This window comes from Lathamus discolor, chromosome 5 (genome assembly GCF_037157495.1).
Source record: "Lathamus discolor isolate bLatDis1 chromosome 5, bLatDis1.hap1, whole genome shotgun sequence".
NCBI classification, from domain to species: domain Eukaryota; kingdom Metazoa; phylum Chordata; class Aves; order Psittaciformes; family Psittacidae; genus Lathamus; species Lathamus discolor.
Genome location: NC_088888.1, coordinates 76,277,841 through 76,299,333, shown reverse-complemented (window position 1 = coordinate 76,299,333; position 21,493 = coordinate 76,277,841). Strand labels below are relative to the sequence as shown.

At 39.1% G+C, this 21,493-nt stretch overlaps 1 protein-coding gene across 4 annotated transcripts in view; it reads right to left on the bottom strand.

Moving 5' to 3' along the window:
- Positions 1 to 21,493, bottom strand: part of UBE3D (ubiquitin protein ligase E3D) — an 85,403-nt gene that overhangs the window by 46,634 nt on the left and 17,276 nt on the right. For 3 of the 4 annotated variants that reach the window (XM_065681359.1, XM_065681361.1, XM_065681362.1), the window contains one exon: positions 16,600 to 16,769. In XM_065681359.1, coding sequence (XP_065537431.1) covers positions 16,600 to 16,769 — 170 coding nt within the window. Of the gene's footprint in view, positions 1 to 2,285; positions 2,716 to 16,599; positions 16,770 to 21,493 lie in introns of those variants that run through there. The other variant, XM_065681360.1, reaches the window with a different exon arrangement.

The following is a 21,493-nucleotide window of genomic DNA, read 5'->3' as shown; positions in this document are numbered from 1 at the left end:
AAATGAAAATGGCAGGAAATCACCCAAAGGAAAACTGCACGAAATAGCGTAGGTATTTATCAATTATCAGCTCTCACAAAAGGAGGAATGGCTAATTTGTTGAGAGAGACAAAGAATGCATTGAAGTTTCTGGATACACAGATTGCTCAGACCTACAAAAGCAAAAATGTCTAAAGCAACTCTGTTGCTTTGAAAGTGTGTAACTTAAAACTTTCCGCCAACCACACTGACTTCTTGTAAAATATATTTTTCCTTAAAATATTAGCTTCAATTTCCATACTTTAATTAAATGGTCTAATTTTACATCAGATTTTTAATTTCCAAGGCCTTAGAAACACTTTCATTTCCTAATTACTGAAAGAAAACAAGAGGGAATTGAACATAATGTATCTCATGAAATACATTCCATTTAATTCTCCTTCTAGAGCTTCCTAGGAGAAGGCAGTAGGGAGATGCTAAACTGAGCTCCCAACAGAGATATACACGAGTAAAAATTACCTTACAGAGAAAGAATAGAGATTTGGGTGCTGAAGAGTGAGGTTAAGAAATCAGATTAATTGTACAGGATAATTAATCCTCCTCCCAGGGAATGAAGCAGATCTTTTTCATCTTCTAGTTGTTTTTCTTTCCTCAGTGTCACAAGTCGTTTCCTTCTAGCAATGATAAAAAGTTTTCCACTGCTGGGTCCTAGCATAGTGAAATGGCCTTAAAATTCAAGAGATGCTGTCATTCCATTTTTCTTTTTATGTTAGTGGTTAATAGTAACTTTGGCTTTGCAGTAAAGGGATACAGAGGAAAGATCCTTCATACTTCTCCCCCTGATTTAAGTTCTATGTTCTTCATTATTTAAGTGCACTGGACTGTCTGAAGAGCTGCTTTGCTCTGCATGGCTAAACATAGAAAAGTTTTTGTCTTTAATAAGGTCTTAGATAAATAATCCCAAATCTCAGTGGGCCTTGTTAAAGCAACATCATACATTTTTTACACTGCCTTATGAGTTTGGAGAAAAATAATTGTCTACATATCAGTTTGAGATCATGCTGACTAATGTGTCCTTAGGGAAGAGACTGTTGAAATACATGTGTTTAGCCATTAGAAATGGGTTTACAGATGCAATTATGATAAACCAGCATAGGTTTATTAAATAATGATTCATTAAAAAAAAGGTACTTAGATCTGAAAATACAAGACATGAAGAACCAATGCTTAAGTGCTGTAGAGCTGGTGTGACCTGTTGGTTCTGTGTACTGTGAACACACTGGGAGATATTCGCTTAACTCAGTTTTAGATACCCAGAGACTCGCTTGATGATCAGGGATGAGACAGCTGATGAAGATACTGATCCCAGCTGTTGATCCTGCCTGGACATCTAAACTGATCATCACTCATTTCCTAAACTGCCATGGTTCATGATGCAGTGCCTTTAAGCAAACCAAAACTGGCAACAATTTACCTTCAACCATATGCTCTAAACTGCAGCAGTTGAGAACTTGACTGTGAAGTGACTCAGGTATCTGTGCTTTGAAAGCAGGAGGAACTGTTGGTACAGTAACCTCAGCTAAGACCATGACTAAAAAGCAGGGTTGGCTTAAGCGAAACAATCTAAGTTCCTCATCTCAGCAGCGCAGGGAGAACAGCAGAGAGGTGGTATGCCCCATGGCCAAGCAGCAAACCCAGTAAGCACTGTTGTATCCCCTTGCCTTGCTAGTAGTGGTCACACCACAGTCCCCAGTAAAGACTCTAAACCCAAGCCAAGGGAGCATAACATCAGGCACGCTATAGAAAATATGGTCCACAAACCACAGAGCTCACAGCTGATCTATCCCTTACTAGGACAGAGCTGCCTGTTGACACTTCCGGGTAAATAATGTGAACTGTACTGTTAGATACCAGTAGCTTCCCACCAGGTCTCTCTGACTGCCTACCTCCCACTGCTCCTCACCACCGCTGTCGGATCAACCAGCAGCCTCAGCACTGACACCTGAGAGTACCAGAGAGATGGTGTCTTTGGTACCCTGTCCTAACAGTATTGAAATAGGTGTGCATTCTTAGGGCCCTAGACTAGCAACAAACAGCAACACTTATTTCCTCAGCATAATCAACCAGGCAAGCAGCAAAGAAAACTATTTTTTTAAAAAGATCAAATTAAGTGATTTTCAACCTGTTTCAACCCTAACTATTCTACGATTCTATGATTAAGTCAGTGTTGAATGAACCAGTGGTCTGTATGATCACTGATGACACAGTGCTTCTCTTGCCCTGTATCTAAAAGCCCTAGGTTTCCCAGCCACAGCATAAAACGCTTCCCTGGATGTTCTCATGCAGGTTATTCCTACCAGCTGTGCCACATGAAGATTTGCATATGCTCCATAAACTTTAATTCCCTTTTTAAGACCTATTATACCAAGCAGGAGGCCATTTCTGACATTGAAATGGATTTTCAGAACAATGTAAAGATGAAAATGTTTTCTGGCCTTTGATTTTTAAACCTTTGGGTAAAACTAAATCATTTCCGCAGTGCTGTTGATATTCCATATAGAGGTAATTCACAAATACCAGGCACTCTAGTACGTTACACTTGAATCCAAAGGGAGAAGTTATCCTGCTGTTCACAAAAAGCTCTCAGTTTGCAGCTTTAAAGATGGGTTTTTTTTCCTGATGTACCGAGTTCAGAAGAGAAGAAAATTCAGTATTCTAAGATGTAATTATATGAACCTGCAGCAAAGTAAGAAACACCACAAATTACAGAATTTGCTGATCCTGAGAATTTGCTGACAGCAAAATTTATTATTTCCACTCATTCAATCCAAACCATTGCCAAATAAAAGTCTAATTCTAAAGTCAGAACTTCACATATGCCAGATTTCCCCTTTCCTACTGAAATCATAATTTTCCTGCATCAGTTTATTTGTACTATCATTTTCCCTCTTCACTGATAAGATTGTGCAAAATCTGTATAGATGCTCACTCTATGCAAGTACAACATTGGCATTAACATAGCAGGTGTTGCTACAAGTCAAATTTGACAAGCAATTAAATCCTAAATAAATAAATAAAGCTAGCATTCAAGAACACAACTTCCTTTCCTAGAAAACAAACAAACAAACAAAACCCATAAAGTTAATTCAAAATCGTAAGTTGGCATAGCAACATTTTTGACATAGGTCACAAATGCCCAAACGACCTGATTTTACTACATCCCACGGTCCATTATGAAAACGCACAGCAGACTAATAGCCAACTTGGAAAGATCAACTTTCCACCAGCCCCTTTTCCCTGTCCCCAGGCAGTATGTGTCCTAGCACCACAGGTCAGGTTTTCTCTGTGGATGGAAATACTCTCCCATAAATAAGCCCTCCATCATTCACAAAACTGTCCCTAGTTTTAGCACCTCCCTTCCTCAGAGCTAATTCCCAACTTTTCCCATTCAACTATTCTGAAGTTTCCCCCTTTCCTTATGGCAGAGATTTAACAGTGTCTGTATAATCCATGCTAATGCTGATGGAGCCCCCTGCAGCATTTACAAAGCTGTCTGGAGTCCTGCTGTCCTGCTGCAGACACAAAGCGGAGCTGAAAGAATCACACAGGCCATCAGCCACCCTCCTAGGATAGCATTGTGGGGGCTGCACTGCACACACACTTACCTTGACACAGTCAGGTTATTTTGGCTCTTTAATTTAGTTTTCTGAGCTTTCTTAAAATTTTATGAAAGGGAAAGAGGGAAAGCTAGTCTCAGCTTAGAAGCATGAAGAACAGGAAGGGGCAACATACAGCCTGGCAGCTGATTTCTGGACATGAACAAGAGCAGAAGAAGAAAGAAAGAGAGAAAGGATTTAGGTGGAAGATTAAATCTAGATTTAGCCAAGGTAAGTCAAAGCTGATGAAGGAGTTGATGTTCCATACAGACTAAAATCCTTTCCCTTGAGAAAATGAAGTACAGGAGGCATGGAAAGACTGAGTCACAGCTCAGTGAGAAGAGAAGCCTTTGAGCAGATGACCTCATTCAAAGAGGAGATGCAACAACTGAAAGTAAGAGAGCTGCAGACAAAGTACTATAAATCCTCTGCAAATAAAGTTAATTAGAGTGGACTTCAGACATAGGAGAACACACCATGGGTAAAGAAATAATGCCACACTTGGTAATTACTACATTACTGAATAGCAGCCCAATCAAGACCAAGGCACCAGTGTGGCTCTCCACACACATTCAAACACATCACTCTGAAGAGATTCCAGAAAGCAAAACAGATACAGTGAAGGTGAACTGGAAAGTGTTTTGGCAGGTCAGTGGCAGAACTGGAAAACTGAACTAGAAGGCATCTCCCGGCCAAAAAAAAAAATCATCTCCCTGCAAAAACAGGCAATGTGTTGAAGCATTGCTTTCTGAAGTTTTATCACACTTCATCTTAAAAGCAACAGTGTTTTTTGGCAATATTATTCCTACTAGAAGGCTCTGCAGGAACCACACTGCTCTGATATCAGAAAGCTTCCAATCCCCAGCTGAAACTTTTTCGTAATTAACTCTGTATGTTCTCTCCAATTTCTCCCGAAGCAATCAATGAACATTACAGTTATCTGGCAGCCACTACTACACTATGTTCTTGAAATATTTGCCAAATTAGACTTGAGAGGTAATTGGTGATACAAGAAACTCGCCTGGACAACTGCATTAATTCAATGATCCTATGGGTAAAAGAGAGCTGCAGAGGTGCTAAAAGTGCAGAACTGTTATGTAGGAGGGCAAAAACCAGCTCTTCAGATTTCTTCTGGCAGTAGCCAGGGAAAGTTTCATCAGTTTCAGAAAAACAAAAGAAGAATTTTCAATAAGATTTCTCAACTCAGACAAAAGTTTGCATTTCTTAATCACCATGACACGCCTGAAAAGCTACAGGCCTTAATAAAATTAATGACATGCAGCCACTTCTGTTTGAAAAACAACTGAACAGCAGTTTGCAGAAAGAATATGCAAACAGCTGAAAAAAAAGGAAGTAGACAATAGCGACAGACAGATATTGCAGGTATGATTACCACCAATAAAGCTTACATTTGGTAATGATGCTAGATTAAAAATGCACTAAAACATTAATTATCTTTTCTTAGACCCCTCTTTAAGTCCCTTTTTCAGACGATTCTTCACATTATCAGTATTAATTCCAACTGTTCAAACCTTTGCTGGATTCCTTTTTTGTTTTCACAGCTAAAAAAAAATAAAATGCTCCCCAACTTCTGGAGGAAGTTTAAAATATGAGAAAAAAAAAAAAAAGTGTAAAAAAAATGCAGAAATGCTTCAGTGGTGTCCTCTGTAGGCCATGCAATTGTTTCCATCACAAGTTAACAACTTAATAAGGAAACACATTTTATTGCTCAACCATATTGCTTTGTGAGAGACACAGGATGGTTCGGAAGCCAGACAACAAAGAAAAATAAATAAGAAAGTTAGTTGCCTCAACAACAATTCCATAGTAAAATAAAACACTTTTGGAAGTTTCAGAAAAATAAGTTTCCTCAGGGGAAAGAAAAATTGTGCTTAGTTTAAAACCCAACTTCTAACTTCTACTGATACAATGCTGCTGCCTATCAGTACCAGCTGCAAAGCCAGCCCCAGGTGCAGCACTGGAAACATGGATGTCCAGTTGACACACACACCTGCAGTCATTTCCATGAAAAACCATCTTCAATGAGACACTGTACAACTTTGCTTTCTTCAGGAAAGCCAGCAAAATCACCATAGGAGCCCATAGGAGCACTCTTCATTCCTGCCTCTGGGACTATGGACAATACCTTAACATCAGAATCCCATCAGTGCTGTGAAGTAAAGAAAAATTTGAAGGCTTAAAAGGTATACACAGAGGGTAAATGGGCATGGTCAATCCAACAGCTCACATCTGAGAAAATCTAATGGTCCTCCTTTTGGCAATTATTTGACTGAAATTCTAAAATTCTGCAGCAATTTTATTCCCTGGAACAACATCTTTCTGCCTTTCCAGTCAGATCTCCTCTTCTTCCTCAAACATTCCTATACATGTAAGTATCACTTACTATGCCTATTAGTTATACAAATTATTTTGTTTATAGCTTAACGCAAATATTCAGAGAAACCAGCAGAATTCCTTGTTCTGTTTTGATGCTACAGCATCCAAATAAGCAACCAACAGCAATGTCCTATTGTTTCCACACACAAATGGAAATACCCTGAACAAATTCGCAAATTAGTCCCTTGATCTCAAGTCATACACTCCCAATTTGATTTAGCCTTACTGATTTAAAAAGTATTGCAAGTAAAATTAGCTGCCTAAACATGTTTATGTAGCCTGTCATGGAGAAATACAATAGAAACAACTAATGCTAATTAATTTATACCAGCCCAAGATCTTAGACTTCAGTAAATCAAGTTTTGAGGTTTAAGTAGTTCTTGTCCGCAATCTGCCCAACAGGCTTTTTTAAGTTTTGTTTTTTTCACTCTTAGCTTGTTATAGGATTTCTGCCTGTTCAAATGGATGCTGTCATTTAAAAGGCATTATAGGAGTTGAGTACTTACAGTTCCCAAGTGAACCCAACAGTCTTTGTAAGTCTATGAGAAACAAACTGTAAGCCTCTAAGTGGTAAGCTGCAGCAGTTTGACACGATTATAAAATTATCCTCAATGGATCATCACTATCACACTCAGGCTATCTGGCTTTCAAAAGAGCAGTGTTACAAGAAAACAAAATGAATATAACAGAGATATGTCATGTACGTCTTATAGTAAGACTTCAATAGATGTGGCATTGCTGTTCCTCCAGCAAACTGATCAGCAAATCTAACTTCTAAATGTAATCAGCAAGAACACTGCATGCTGTGGTTTAGGAACCCCATGTCCATATTGCCAGTATGAATGCAGAATTGTTTTTCCCTAAATCCCCAAACCTAGACCTAGAGGCAACATGCTGAAATCAGCGGAAGATCTGTTTAGACGAGGTTAAGAGTACTATAGAGCAGTAGTGAACTTCTGGAATTTGCTGTTACAAGAGATTGTGGAGACAGACAACACAGGTCAAAAACAGTCCAAACAGATGGTCAAAAGATGCATGAACAGACAGTAAAGGAAGTAAGCAGGGCTATACCCTCTAACATCCTTAGTACAACAACTACAGAGCTGAGCAGTACAAGGAGGTGCTGAAGCTCACATGCTACTCTAAAGAACACCCCTGGTTGTTGGAAGGAGGATACTGGACTAGATGGCACTCTGCTCTGGGCCAGCATGGCATTTTTTTACATTCTTATCGTCCTATAAAAGCAGAATAAACTACCTGGCAATGCAGCTGGTTTAGACTATACATTCTAAATTAGTTTCAGATAGTCTTGCTGCATTTAATTAACAATTTTTTCCCATCCAAATTGACATTTTTCTCCTTGCCAATCCTGAGATTCATAAAAGTGTAATCTGAGCCAGAGAGATGAGAACAACCAAAATTGTGCTTACCTTAATCACAGCGTTTCATAAGTAAGTATGAAGAATAATACGGAAAAAAATATACAAGCATGAGGTGTATTTTTCATTCTATGAAAAAAATACTAATTAAGAAGCATATTAAATAGGATAGGAGATCTTAATAGCATATTTATAAATTTTTTTTTCTAAAAAATCAGAACATAAGAAGTAGCTAAGCAATAGCATTTACGGCGAACTTCTTATTTTTACATTGCCAAATAGTTTGCATATAGCATTTACCACTTCTAATGCAGGGTACCACAGCAGGACCTTGCCAGATGAGTAGTGACGCACCAGCATCTGTCATGCTCCACAAGAAAAAAAAGGCAGGCTGTTGGTCAGATTATTAACAAATGGCTAGTGATTCAGGACTGCAAACCTGCTTTTTAAAGCATTACTGACTTCAATGCTAAATTTCAAAAGATGAGCAAAAAAGGCAACAAGCTCAGCTAGGATGGTAACATGAGCAAAATTTTTGAGTGAAAATACAAAATACTTTATTTGGTAGACAAAAGATTTATTCCAATATTTTTCTCTATTTCCATCAGTACTTCTCAGACTATTTAAAGTTTGAAATATTAGATACCAAGAAATATGCCACCTCTGAAGAGTTAAAAAGATCTATCAGATCTGTGTTTAGGAACAAGTACAAAGTTCTTAAGTAACTGCCATAAAAGGATGCTGCACATGGCAGGTCTAGTCTCAATTAAGAAGTCAGGGTATTTCGCCTGAAAGTTATACTTGAAAGTTGCATACATCTTTTCCAAGAGGTGCAAAAGGCTGTTACCAGTACTGAAGAACAGTTCTTTTTTCTGAAGAACAATTTCTGGCTAAAAATAATATTTCTCAGATGGAGCTTTCATCTTTTTCTCCAAGCTTCAGCCCGAGTATTCAAAGTTCATGAGACCTACAGCTTCCACATGTCTATCAAACTTTGAAAAGTATTTTTTTTCCTCTCCTGTCCCAAAACCCTGACTGGCATCACACTGCAACTTTCAAAAGTCTTTACCTGACTGCTCAGCCAGCTCTTCTAAGGCAACGCACCCCACCTGTTGTATCAGTTCTCTTAAATTGAAACCTGAAAGAATTCAAGAAGCGAACAGAAAGAAAATACATCTGAAAGAAAACAGATCCTTTATGCTCCCTTTACAAGCACACTCACTTCTTTAATCATTCCAGATGTAGTATAAGAAGTTTATTATACTACAGAAATCACCTTAAAAAGAGCATGGAACAGTAAAACATAGGTCACTTCTCAGTCACCCAACTCTTGGTTGGTGTGCTCCCATGTGTTTTCTACAGGCAAGAATTACTGAAACACTGGAAAAGGGTATTCTATTTCAGACATACAAAAATGAGTGAAATAGGACACAATTTGGTGGTTTTATAAGAGATGAATTACTCTAGAGTCATACACAGAATGAAAGTCATTCTTGGGACAAATAAACAACATTCTGGAATACATCAGTAACAGCTTCATAAAAACAGCTCACTATACATGGACTATAATAAAAGCATTGGGACTCAAAACATCCACATTTTCAGCCACAAACTCAATTTTCTAGCTCATTCTGTCCCTCCAAAGCTAATAAAGTGAACAATTCCTGGAAGTCAAGTTTCAACTCTCAAATGATAAGCAGCAAATTCTAACATAGGAGAAGGCTTCTGAGCAAACTGTAAATCATTCAGAGAGACTCTAGCTGCATATGAGGAATAAAAAGCTATCAGTGACTATTTGACAAGATTTGCCTAGCACACTACTATAAAGAGAAAAGTGTAATTTTTCTCTAACTGTATCATCACATATATTTCCTGAGATCAAGTTATGGTCAAATTGTCATGTAACTGTATTTGCAATTTTCTCCATACATTTTTACAACTCTCTCGCTTCAGCAGTATTTACTATTATCACTCCCAGCAGTCAAGGTTGTTTGCATAAGGTGTTATTTGTCAAGAACCTGTTACTCGAAAGGAAGACCTCTTCTGTCTGCACAGCATATTTGTAGGTGGAGAAAGGAGCCTTGCTGAGAGAAAAGTGGAGGGAACCAACATAATCACATACACATCATCTAAATAAGAACAGAGCAGAAAATGTGTGGGGCACTCAACTACACTCGTAACATACTTTTTTTGTAAGTGACAAGAACAAATGACAGCATATAATTTCAGTTAATTTGTTGTAGAAGAATTGCTCGTAAAGCTCCTGCAAGGACACACCTAAGTGTTTCTAGCCCTGTTTAACAGCTGACGGAGTAAGATACAAATCAATACAACACTTAAAGGCTACTCTCGGGAAGATCAGAGGAATAGGGCTCTGCTAGGAGAAACACCAAGAGCTAAACTATAAATAGCATGTCTGGATATACCAAAACATGTCTTAACTTCACTATGCCTTAAAAGCTACTGAACATTCTTAAGCAACAGAGTCTAACATACAAAGAAAACCCAGAGAAAACTGTTCATAATTCATTGCTGAAAAAAGGCATATGGAGAGAGGCTCCACACAATGTGTTCTTAGTTTGGTCCTATTCCATAGCTCAGCCACTCTCTAGGAAACTGGAACAAGAGAGGTGCTTCTTTCATTCACAGATGATATGAAGGTGGCAAGGGCCATCAGTATGTCAAATGCTGGAAAACAAAAGGGCCATGGCCAACAGCGAAAAAGGTTCAGAACAAAATTAGGATATAATTTGACAAAGGACAACTGCACAAAACCAGAGAGGAAGGCTGCTTATCAAACTGCAATCTACTGGAAATGATCTGATGGTCAACACAGATCATAAAATCATGGAACAGTTAGGGCTGGAAACGGCCTTAAGACCATCTAGTTCCAATCCCCCCGCCATGGGCAGGGACACCTCACACTAAACCATGTCACCTAAGGCTCTGCCAAACCTGGCCTTGAACACTGCCAGGGATGGAGCATTCACAACCTCCCTGGGCAACCCATTCCAGTGCCTCACCACCCTTATAGTAAAGAACTTTCTCCCTATATCCAATCTAAACTTCCCCTGTTTAAGTTTGAACCCATTACCCCTTGTCCTACAGTCCCTAATAAACAGTCCCTCCCCAGCATCCTTATAAGCCCCCTTCAGGTACTGGAAGGCTGCTATGAGCTCTCCATGTAGCCTTCTCTTCTCCAGGCTGAACAGCCCCAACTTTCTCAGCCTGTCTTCATACGGGAGGTGCTCCAGTCCCCTGATCATCCTCGTGGCCCTTCTCTGGACTTGTTCCAACAGCTCCACGTCCTTCTTATGTTGAGGACACCAGAACTGTACTCCAAGTGAGGTCTCACAAGAGCAGAGTAGAGGGGCAGGATCACCTCCTTCGACCTGCTGGTCACTCTCCTTTTGATGCAGCCCAGGATACGGTTGGCTTTCTGGGCTGCGAGTACACACTGAAGCCGGCTCATGTTCATTTTCTTATTGACCAACACCCCCAAGTCCTTCTCCGCAGGGCCGCTCTGAATCTCTTCTCTGCCCAACCTGTAGCTGTGCCTGGGATTGCTCCCACCCAGGTGTAGGACCTTGCACTTTTCATGGTTAAACTTCATAAGGCTGGCATCAGCCCACCTCACAAGCGTGTCAAGGTCCCTCTGGATGGCATCCCTTCCCTCCAGCGTATCAACTGAACCACACAGCTTGGTGTCATCGGCAAACTTGCTGAGGGCGCACTCAATCCCACTGTCTATGACACCGACAAAGATGTTGAACAAGACATCGACCCCTGCAGGACACCACTTGTTACTGGTCTCCAGCTGGACATTGAGCCATTGACCACAACTCTTTGTGTGAGGCCATCCAGCCAGTTCTTTATCCATCAGGTGGTCCATCCATCAAATTGATGTCTCTCCAATTTAGAGAGAAGGATGTCGTGTGGGACAGTGTCAAACGCTTTGCACAAGTCCAGGTAGATGACATCAACTGCTCTGCCCCTGTCCATCAGCTCTGTAGCCCCATCATAGAAGGCCACCAAATTGGTCAGGCAGGATTTCCCCTTAGTGAAGCCATGCTGGCTGTCACCAAGCACCTTATTGTTTTTCATGTGCCTTAGCATGCCTTCCAGGAGAATCTGCTCCAAGATTTTGTCAGGCACAGAGGTGAGACTGACTGGTTTGTAATTCCCCAGGCCATCCATTTTCCCCTTCTTGAAAATGGGGGTTATATTTCCCTTTTTCCAGTCATTGGAAACTTCACCTGACTGCCATGATTTTTTAAATATTGATGGACACTGGTTTAGCAACTTCATTTGCCAGCTCCTTCAGGACCTGTAGATGGATTTCATCAGGTCCCATGGACTTTTGTACATTCAGGTTCTTAAGATGGTCTCGAACCAGATCCTCTCCTACAGTGGGCCCAAGGTCTTCATTCTCACAGTCCCTGCATCTGCCTTCCAAGACTTGGGTGGTGCGGTCAGAGCATTTGCCAGTGAAAACTGAGGCAAAGAAGTCATTCAGAACCTCAGCCTTCCCCAAATCCTGTGCAGCCAGTTCTCTTGATAGCTTCTGGAGAGGACCCATGTTGTCCCTAGTCTGTCTTTTATTTTCAATGTACCTACAGAATCCCTTCCTCTTATCTTTCACATCCCTAGCCAAGTTTCATGCTAACTGGGCCTTAGCTTTCCTAACCTGGTTCCCAGCTTCCCAGACAACATCCCTATATTTTTCCCAGGCCGCCTGTCCTTGCTTCCACCTTTTATAAGCCTCTTTTTTCCTTTGAATTTTCCTCAGCAGCTCCTTATCCATCCAAGGAGCTCTCCTGGCTCTCCTGCTGCACTTCCTTCTAGTTGGGATGCAGCACACCTGAGCTTGTAGCAGGTGATCCTTGAACATCAACCAACAGTCTTGCCCCCCGTGCCCTCCAGGGCTATATCCCATGGAACCTTACTAAGCAGGTTCCTGAAGTGGCCTAAGTCTGCTCTATTGAAGTCCAGGGCAGTGAGCTTGCTGCACGCTCTTCCCACTGTCCTGAGGATCTCGAACTCAGTAATTACAGCCAGCAATGAACCATGAACATTTACCCTACTTAAACATTTGTTTCCTTTGCCTTGTTAATGTTCAGAATAATACTGAATGTAAAGACAGTGATAGATATGCCAGTGATTTACTGGAGGAAAGGAGTTCTGTTGCTCACTGAAGCACGGTGTTGTTCATAAGACATAATTCCTAGTTTAAGTGGAAAAAAACATTTCTGCATCTGAGGAAAAGAAATAAACATTATGCTAATTATGAAGAATTGCAAAACTGCTCTTAGTAAAGAAATAGTAAAGAGAGGTTTGGAGTAAGACCATGAATTTCTGCTGACACTGTAGAAGTCCTGAAAAGAAAGATCACATACCAAAGATAATATGCTCCCCTCAAGAGAAACATTCAAGTGCATCTCAAGGAATTGGAATTAAAGGGATCCTTCAAAAAGGGGGTGCCTGAAAGTGAATTACTGTGCAACCCCAGTTAGGCTCTCTCTAGCAGAGGCAGTTTGCCAGTGCAGAATTTCACAAAGCCCAAGACCAAAAATGCTACCATGGAACTTAGAGAAAGATTCATGCTTGTGTAAGAAGACTAAGTAGAGATTGTCTTCCATTTCTTCATCCACGTTTTACAAACATGTGATTATGCTACTATTTTTACGTATTACAAATAAATGCTTTTATTTCTCGTTTACTTTAACCTGTCTTAACCTATGGCCAAACTTCCCACCACAGACTCTACAGGGTCCGCAGTTAGGAAAGGTTCTTCTCCTCCCATTGCACTGATCAGATCCTGTCACTGCACGAATCAGACAGGACCCAAGCGTAACCAGTGACTTGCAACAGCTGAAGAGGCTCTATGACCTGCAACAACAGGATACTTGAGTGCATGCCTATCCTTTGCAAATGTTGGGGTATAGATCAAAAGCAGACCTCCTGCTGACTGCTTCCTACACAGGAGGTATCCTTGCTCACTCCCTGCTCCTGTGGAGCAGACCATGGCCTCTGGAACCCTTCTATTATTTCAAAGGCAGCTGTGTGTGCAGAAACAAGCAAAGTAAGTAACACAATTATTATCGGAATGTGGACATCTAAAACATTTGGAACTTGAACTGTTCAAGAAATCAGACATTTTGCTCAGAATTTTATCAGAAATAATATTTAAGATCTAAATGCAAATATACTGCATTAAATAAGTTGTACTGGTTTTCATATTTTTGTTTCTACTGTGTTTACCTTCCTGTTCAATACAGAAAGACTTCAGTTTCATTGCACACATCCAGGCAGTACTTCAAGCCAACTGATAAATGAGTTAGTGGAAACAAACTGAAGTGCTAATGTCCTTTCTACTGTTCTTTACTAAAAATATAAAAATGGGAAAACAATACTAAATCAATAGTTACTTTGGTTTCTGAACCTTAAAGAGAACCCTTTGTTCTTTCTCTTCTGTTACTGCATTTGTCCAGGGACTGGGTAGGGAAGATGTCCATCACTGTCAGAGGAGAATTAAAACCTTCAGTTGCACCTTCTGCTCACTCTAAAGTCCCAAAGATAAATACAACATAATCTTCAGAAAGAAGTGATTTGTAACAAATCTGTCTGGGGAAATGGAAAGAACTGAATATAACCTCATGGTAAAATTATGCTGCTGAGAACTCCATTCAAGAAAAGCATTTGTGAATGCTAGGTAAGTGACCAAGTAGATATGAATTTTACCTCAATAAAAAGTCATTTTAACTGAACATATGCTAAGGTAATTAAATCTTCTCAGTGATAAAGAATCAAAACTTGAAAAGCAAAATAGTAAGTTACGCTTCTGTAAAACTTAAAGAGTGGTAAGGGAAGTATCTTTTATTTTAGAGCAGGTAGTGGTTCTTGCAATATCTCCCATTCTAAGAGTACACAGTTTAAATTATAATACTTTTAAGATGTAGTTTGGATCAAATAACATTTAGATCACAGATGTTTTCCAATGCTGCCTTCTGAGACTACTACATTAATAAAGGTATTTTTTCTTTTACATTAATAACATTAATAATGTAGTATGATCTTTTCTCTAAATATTGGAATTTTGCAATCTCTCCATATGTCAGAGTTCATTTCAGCTATTCAGTATTGGATCTGTTTGAAAAATAAAAAGGATGCACTTGGCCACATTCAAGATAAACACTATGATGAATTATACACTCTTGTAAGGTGTGTATTTCTTCAGAAGAATATTTAAATTCATAGGCACATGTCTGCTTGTCTGTGTGAAACAACATCTTTGTTGTACTTTTATGAGATCTTGGGCTATAAATTAGTTGTGTTCTAAGTCCGGAGGGAATGTCTTCTAAATTTTAAATACAGTTGTACCTATTTAAATCTGTCATCCAGTTTCTAAGAGTTCAAAGGAAAAACAACAAAACCAAGCCACTATTTGAGTGTGACCAATCAAAACCAATGATTTCTTTTCGCACTGCAGAAACAAAAGGAGAAAATTATGCGAAAATCATATTCTGTCACCTGCAAACATTGGAGCCACTGTATAATCAATATTCTCTTATCTCTGCTCTCCAATAAATAAAGGCTTTAACATGTCAGGCAATGTGTGTTTTTCATAATGTAGACTTCACTGAAATCAAATGTTTCCTTTATGAGGCCTCCAGCAGACTCAGACACATCCAAAAAAATCAGGACACATCCAAGAAAATCATTTATATGGCACTGTACTCAACCACCTTCCTCACCTCTTTCCCCTTCTCTTAGGGTCCCATTTCTTTTAGAAATAATACCACCACTGTCCATATATACAGACATGATCTTTCTGCTATTTTATTGTGACCCATGAGACCCTGTAGTACCCAAAATAACTTGGCTTAAGCACACAAATTCCAGTCCTGTACACAGCTCTTTCTCTTACAAAACAAAGTGTAATTTCAAGGCAAAAAAGGTCAAGAATGAAGATGGGACAGGTACAATTTGCTAAACTAGTAACTACCCACTTCTACCCTCTTGTTTTCAGCTGTACTAAAGAGGTCCAAATTCTTTATTGTGGGAGTGCAGAGAGAGTTTTCCCATAAATAATTTGACAGATGAGATCAGATTTTCACAAAAAACAAAGAAATTGAAGGTGAAGAAGGAGATCTGGCTAAACTTAGGCATCATGCACGAGTCAGCCCACGCTCCTTATCTCTCCCCAATTTTGCCTCCTCCTTGAATTACATCACCTGGAGCTACAGCTGCAGAGTGGCATGCTCTGAGACCGTACAGGCAGAACTCACTGACCCTCCATGGGATTTACGGCACCACTATCCTTCCAGCTTCTACCAACAGAGCTGGAAAAATTACCAGGCTTTAGAAGTGTCCAAAGAAGGAGACGGAACTGTTGGAGCAAGTCCAGAGGGCCACGAGGATGATCAGGGGGCTGTAGAGCACCTCCCGTATGAAGGCAGGCTGAGAAAGTTGGGGCTGTTCAGCCTGGAGAAGAGAAGGCTGCATGAAGACCTCGTGGCAGCCTTCCAGTATCTGAAGGGGGCCTACAAGGATGTTGGAGTGGGACTCTTCATCAGGGACTGTAGTGATAAGACATGGGGTAATGGATTCAAATTTAAACAAGGGAGATTTAGGTTAGATACAAGGAAGAAGCTCTTTACTGTCACAGTGGTGAGGCACTGGAACAGGTTTGCCCAAAGAAGTGGTGAATGCTCCATCCCTGTCAGTGTTCTAGGCCAGCCTGGATGAGGACTTAAGCAACCTGGTCTAGTGGGAGGTTTGCCTGCACATGGCAGGGGGCTTGAAACCAGAAGATCTTATGGTCCTTTCCAACCCATACCATTCTATGATTCTATGAGTTAAGATGGCAGGAAAAAAAAAAAAGCATAAATGGAAAAGCACATTACTCTCACATATAACAGAAACAACTTCTATTTCTGTCATATACATACATATATAACCCAAGTTATCTACATGTGCCGCTATAAACAACATAACTCTTCGGTTTGTGTTTTATTATTATGATGCAAAAAATTAACAACTAGATTCTCTTTGGCTGTAGCAGAAGCCAAATAATATTCTACCAGCATTATGCTTAAAAATAAATATAATAAAAAAATATGCTATTTCAAAGAGATACATCTCAAATGCAAAGATCAGAACCTGAGGTCAGAAAAGGCTGCACTTACTCCTTATTCCTGCTTTTAGTGCATGGCTGGTACAGGACTTTGACAGCATTCCAGGTTCCCACTGGTCCAGAGCTAGGCATGAAAAGATCTCCAAATGGTGTAAAAACATCATGGGAGGAGGAACTTCCTGAAGACTCCACCAGCAAAGTGTCAGAATTTAAAAGCCATATCTACAAATGAAGAAATTATTTATTATACTGTTCCTTTACTCTGATACTAAATCAGCTGATAGAAAAGCCACATTCTTACTAAGATTCTAACAAAGCGTTAATAGACATAAATTGACATTTTATTATTCAGCACAGTCTGCACAGCCTCTCACAGAGAAAAGTGGGTGAATACAATAAACTGAAGTCTGATTTATCACAGTCACTTTTAAGATCATTATTTCTGTGAAGCTGCATCTTTCTGTGACTGTAGCACATTCCCTTCGGTGGTAACAGAAGAAACAGTCCCGAGTCATCTGTTTCAGTATCAAACAGATTATTTCTCTAATTTCACAGGGGTTTTTTATGAATTAGTTGAGCATATGGTGTTCAACAACTGAGGGCTAAACACAGCGAACTGAAAGACTGCCCACTGGAACTGCCAAAAATTAAGGATTTTTAGAAAAAGCATGACAGTAATGACTGGATGGAGCTAACACATGCAGGGATAAAGTCAAATTTTTATATTTGACTATGGGACTGGCATTCTTCAGCACTACTTGCTCACAGCAATTCATCAGGTATTTACAGGGGAGCATTTTGAGAAATATGAACATTTTGCATCACATTATGGAACTTTTTTAATCTTTATGCGATTGTGCATAATGTGGTGCATTTAATCTCTATGCAAGTGTTTCAGCTTGTGATTCAGGACCTTCATGATAAGCAGTGTATAAAAAAAAGTCAGGCTTTTCCTTTATTCACAACCTGAAGTGGTGATCTGACTTACCAGTGGAAATAAATTTATACAAGTCCTGAGCCTGTATGAAATGTTTATATGTGAAATATTTGTCATAGAAAACAGGATTTATGCAGTGCTGCTCACTAGAGAATAATCTGCTGCTTCTCATGACCTAATCAGCTTCAAGTAAAACAAGTTACATGATGTTAGGTAGCAGACGTATGATATCCCCTGTAGGACACATAGTATATGTTATAATTGAATGTGACAGTCACAATTTATCAGAGCCCAAGGCTCAGAACATTACAGTGGTAGGTTCATAAAGGAGGAATGAGATATATTGATAAAGATGTCTTGGGAGGGATGGGAGGAGGAGAATCACTTGAGCCCATGCACATAAATGATGACAAGCAACTGCACTTGGCTTAGCAAGTGGCTGTTCATCAGTTTTGCTCCAGTAACTCACTGTACACATTCATAGCCTAAACTGCAAAATACCTCATTAGCTACGACCATTACAGATGGCACTTTAAGCCAAGTGTTGAAGATGTGTCAGAGAAAATGGGGAAAAAAAAGAAGTGTCCTATACACACAGGGAGCTGCTAATATGCTTACCTTTAACTAGAGTTCCTTCCTTTTGAAATGATCAAAACTTCCCTGTAAAGGAGCCTCCTGGGATGCTTTTCAGAAGAGAAATATCCTTCAAACTATTTTAGGGAACAAAGTAGCAATGGCTGTCTGCTCCATTCAGAATCCTTCTGCAACTTGCTTTACAGAAAGCAACCAACCAATTTCTTTTGCAACATGGCCTGTTAGAAAAGTACTTCTTTCTACCTCAAGTGGCATCTGATACATGGCATCTGACAGTAACGTTCTACCATTCATTCAGAGTATGTCTTTGTCTCAACAGCAATGCAAGAGATCTGTATTAATAATTAAGCAAACCATACAGAGAAAGCAAATGCATCTTTGCGGGTGGAAGGACATTTGGCCATTAGAAAATCAACTTCTGAAGTACATTTGATTCTTTAGGCAATAATTTCCTTTTCCTCATGCATGAATTATTTTTTGATCTTGCTTTTGTCTGAATGATCACTCACTAAGACTGTGTGTTGACTCAAAGCACTTTATAAATGTTATTCCTGGCTAACACAGTTTCAGTTTTTGAACTGTGCTTTCAACTGTTACCTCCAATGTACAATCTTTCCTTCCTCTCTACCATTTTGTATAGCAAAGCCTGAACAACCAAATTCCTTTGATATTATCTCCAGTATGAAAAGAACCTTTACAGAAAGATAAATATATAAAGTTTAGAATTCATTCACAGTGCAGATTAATGACCTTTTCTGAAAGGACAACATCAAGAGAAAGTGTTTGGCTGTTTTTCCATTGGGTTTTTTTGTTTGTTTGTTTGTTAAATTGATTTTTTTTTCTATCACCTTATCAATAGGTTTCAAAGATGTTCTTAGGAGGAAAGCTCAGTAATGCAAACATCTGTCATGAGAGCTCCTTTGTCCTCACATTCAGACTGTTCAGATACAGTTTCATTATACTTCACAAAGAATAAAGCTTTCTAGGAGAGCTGGATAGTCTCAACAAGGTACTCATTATCTCACATCCTGATCACTGGAACATCTCCCTCTCAAACCTTGACCAATGCAAACTTGTTCTGCTCATGCCCTCCCAGACATGGTACAAGAATCAGTACCTGATTTACAGATCAGGTCTCTCCGATTTATTATGTATTTATCTATGTAACAGGATATCTTCCCACTTCTTCTCCACTCACTCCTGAAATACAAACTGCACCTTACTTTCAAAGCACTTTACAGATTAATCCCACCCCCCAAAAAAAAAATCTTTCAGTCAGTACTGGAAGACTGCAGTTAGTATTCAAACACTCCTAACTCCACCACACACACTTTGATTTTCACAGGTTTATCTTCTGTGGGTTTAATCTATCCACAAAATTATTTATTTACCTCTTTCAAACCTATAGTCCTTATAGTACAGAAAAAACATTGCATCTATTAAGATGTTGCCATAATGACCAGTAAAGTACCATTTTCTCACTATCCATTTGAGGTCCATATCTTATTCTGAGATTGCAAGTCATGCAACTCCAAGATAGGGAGCTCTTCAACAGTGGAGCAAAGAGAGGAGGCAAGTGATTCATCTTTTAGCGAATGTGAAGAGGACAGATATACATTTAGGATAAATAAGGAAATCTGTATATGCCACCTTTTTTTCTTTTCCTGAAACAAAGACGTTAATTTACTGTCATCTTTCGAAGAAAAAAACAACCACCAATAAGTCCTATACAGCTTTCAGGAAGTTGGTTATGACCAACTTAACAGAAACTCATGATATCTGCAAATATTATTACTGGTAACGTTAAGTGATACATGCAGAGGAAAGGATGAAAATGAATATACATAATATCTGTGGTTTAAAAAAAATATTAAAAAGACTCAATCTTAATTATCACACACAAAGGCTAAGCTGTGTGCATTCAGATATGTAAGCACAAACACTGTGAATGAGTATCTTTGGCTCGTTGTCAAAACAAACAAGTGGGACAGCTGGTCCATGATGCACCAGTGATTAGACCACTTGTCTGACTTGGCTGTGCACTCACAGCCTCAAGCACCCACATTTTTTACTATTTAGCTGTTTGCAATCATTAATATTAGCAGTGCTTAAGATTACACTTGTCTCCACAAGGCCTCTGAGTCCTAAGACTTAACTGATGACACCAGAACACCTGTGGGTGTGCGTACAGTACCTAGAACCGTACCCCGAACATGAGTGAGGGCTTTCTGATGTTAAACACACAGAAAAAGTATTAATAACTCACTAATAAAAAGGAAGGGATGCCAATCAGAAGCCAGCCTCTATGCTAATTCAGCCTCCTCCTCTAATCAATACACTGGCAAAAAAGAAACTTAGCTAAGATTAATCGCAATCTGCTAAATAAGGTGATTTTTCACCTGGAAATAGCCAGCTTGTCCTACACAAGCCAGTAGATTTAAGCATCAGAATATTATGTAACCTAGCTATACAAGGGAGAAATCAACAATTTTTAATGACTTCTCAATTAGATTATACACAGTGACAATTAGGGGCCTGGTTATGAGACCTTATTTTATCATCACGGAGGAAGCATTTCTCAGTGGTTGTGTAAATGTTTTCTTGGCACTAAAATTTATTTAAAAGCAATAGATAGACACCTCAGAATCTGGATGTTCACAAATCATAGAACTTGGACAATGTATATGTAAAATGGTTTATTTAATTAGATTGCCTACCTCAAAAAAGTGCACCTGTACTGCACAGGGCAGGAATCTATAATCATGTATTTTTTTTTTTGTGTCTATGAATTACTCATACAAACTGCAAAATTACTGCCTATATTTAGTTCATGACCAAAAGAAAACATCACTTGTTATACCAAGTATATAGTATTGAGATAACTCCAGACCCAAATTCCTTTCCATTTTGAAGTTTGAGGAACTTAGCTGTCACTATTTAAATATCAAGCTTAACCAAGTTTAACAGCATTAGAACATTAAATATAATAGGTAATTTTGTTTTTGTTTGCACTTCACTTTGCAGTGCAATGTAATGACTACATTACTAGTCTCTGCTGACTTAAGACAATATTTGTGAAAGATGCGACACAATTTGATGAACTTCTGGTGATTAAAGAGAAGAAGCACTGGAGCAAGAATATATGTATTATAAAGTAAAAAAATAAGCTTTATTTTCTGAATACAAAACACAGCGTTATTTCTGTGCTACTTGCAGTACATCTGTAGTACCTTCATTACTGTATTAATACAGAAAATTTCTATATGTGTATCTACCTTGATGAAAGTCCAGGGGAAAATTTCTTACTTGAACATATCTTTTCAGAACTACTTCAAGAATCTGAATTTACTAATTTTCATTAAGCATACAATCATGAACAGCATAAATAATACGTTTTAGGAGCTGGGATTCATAG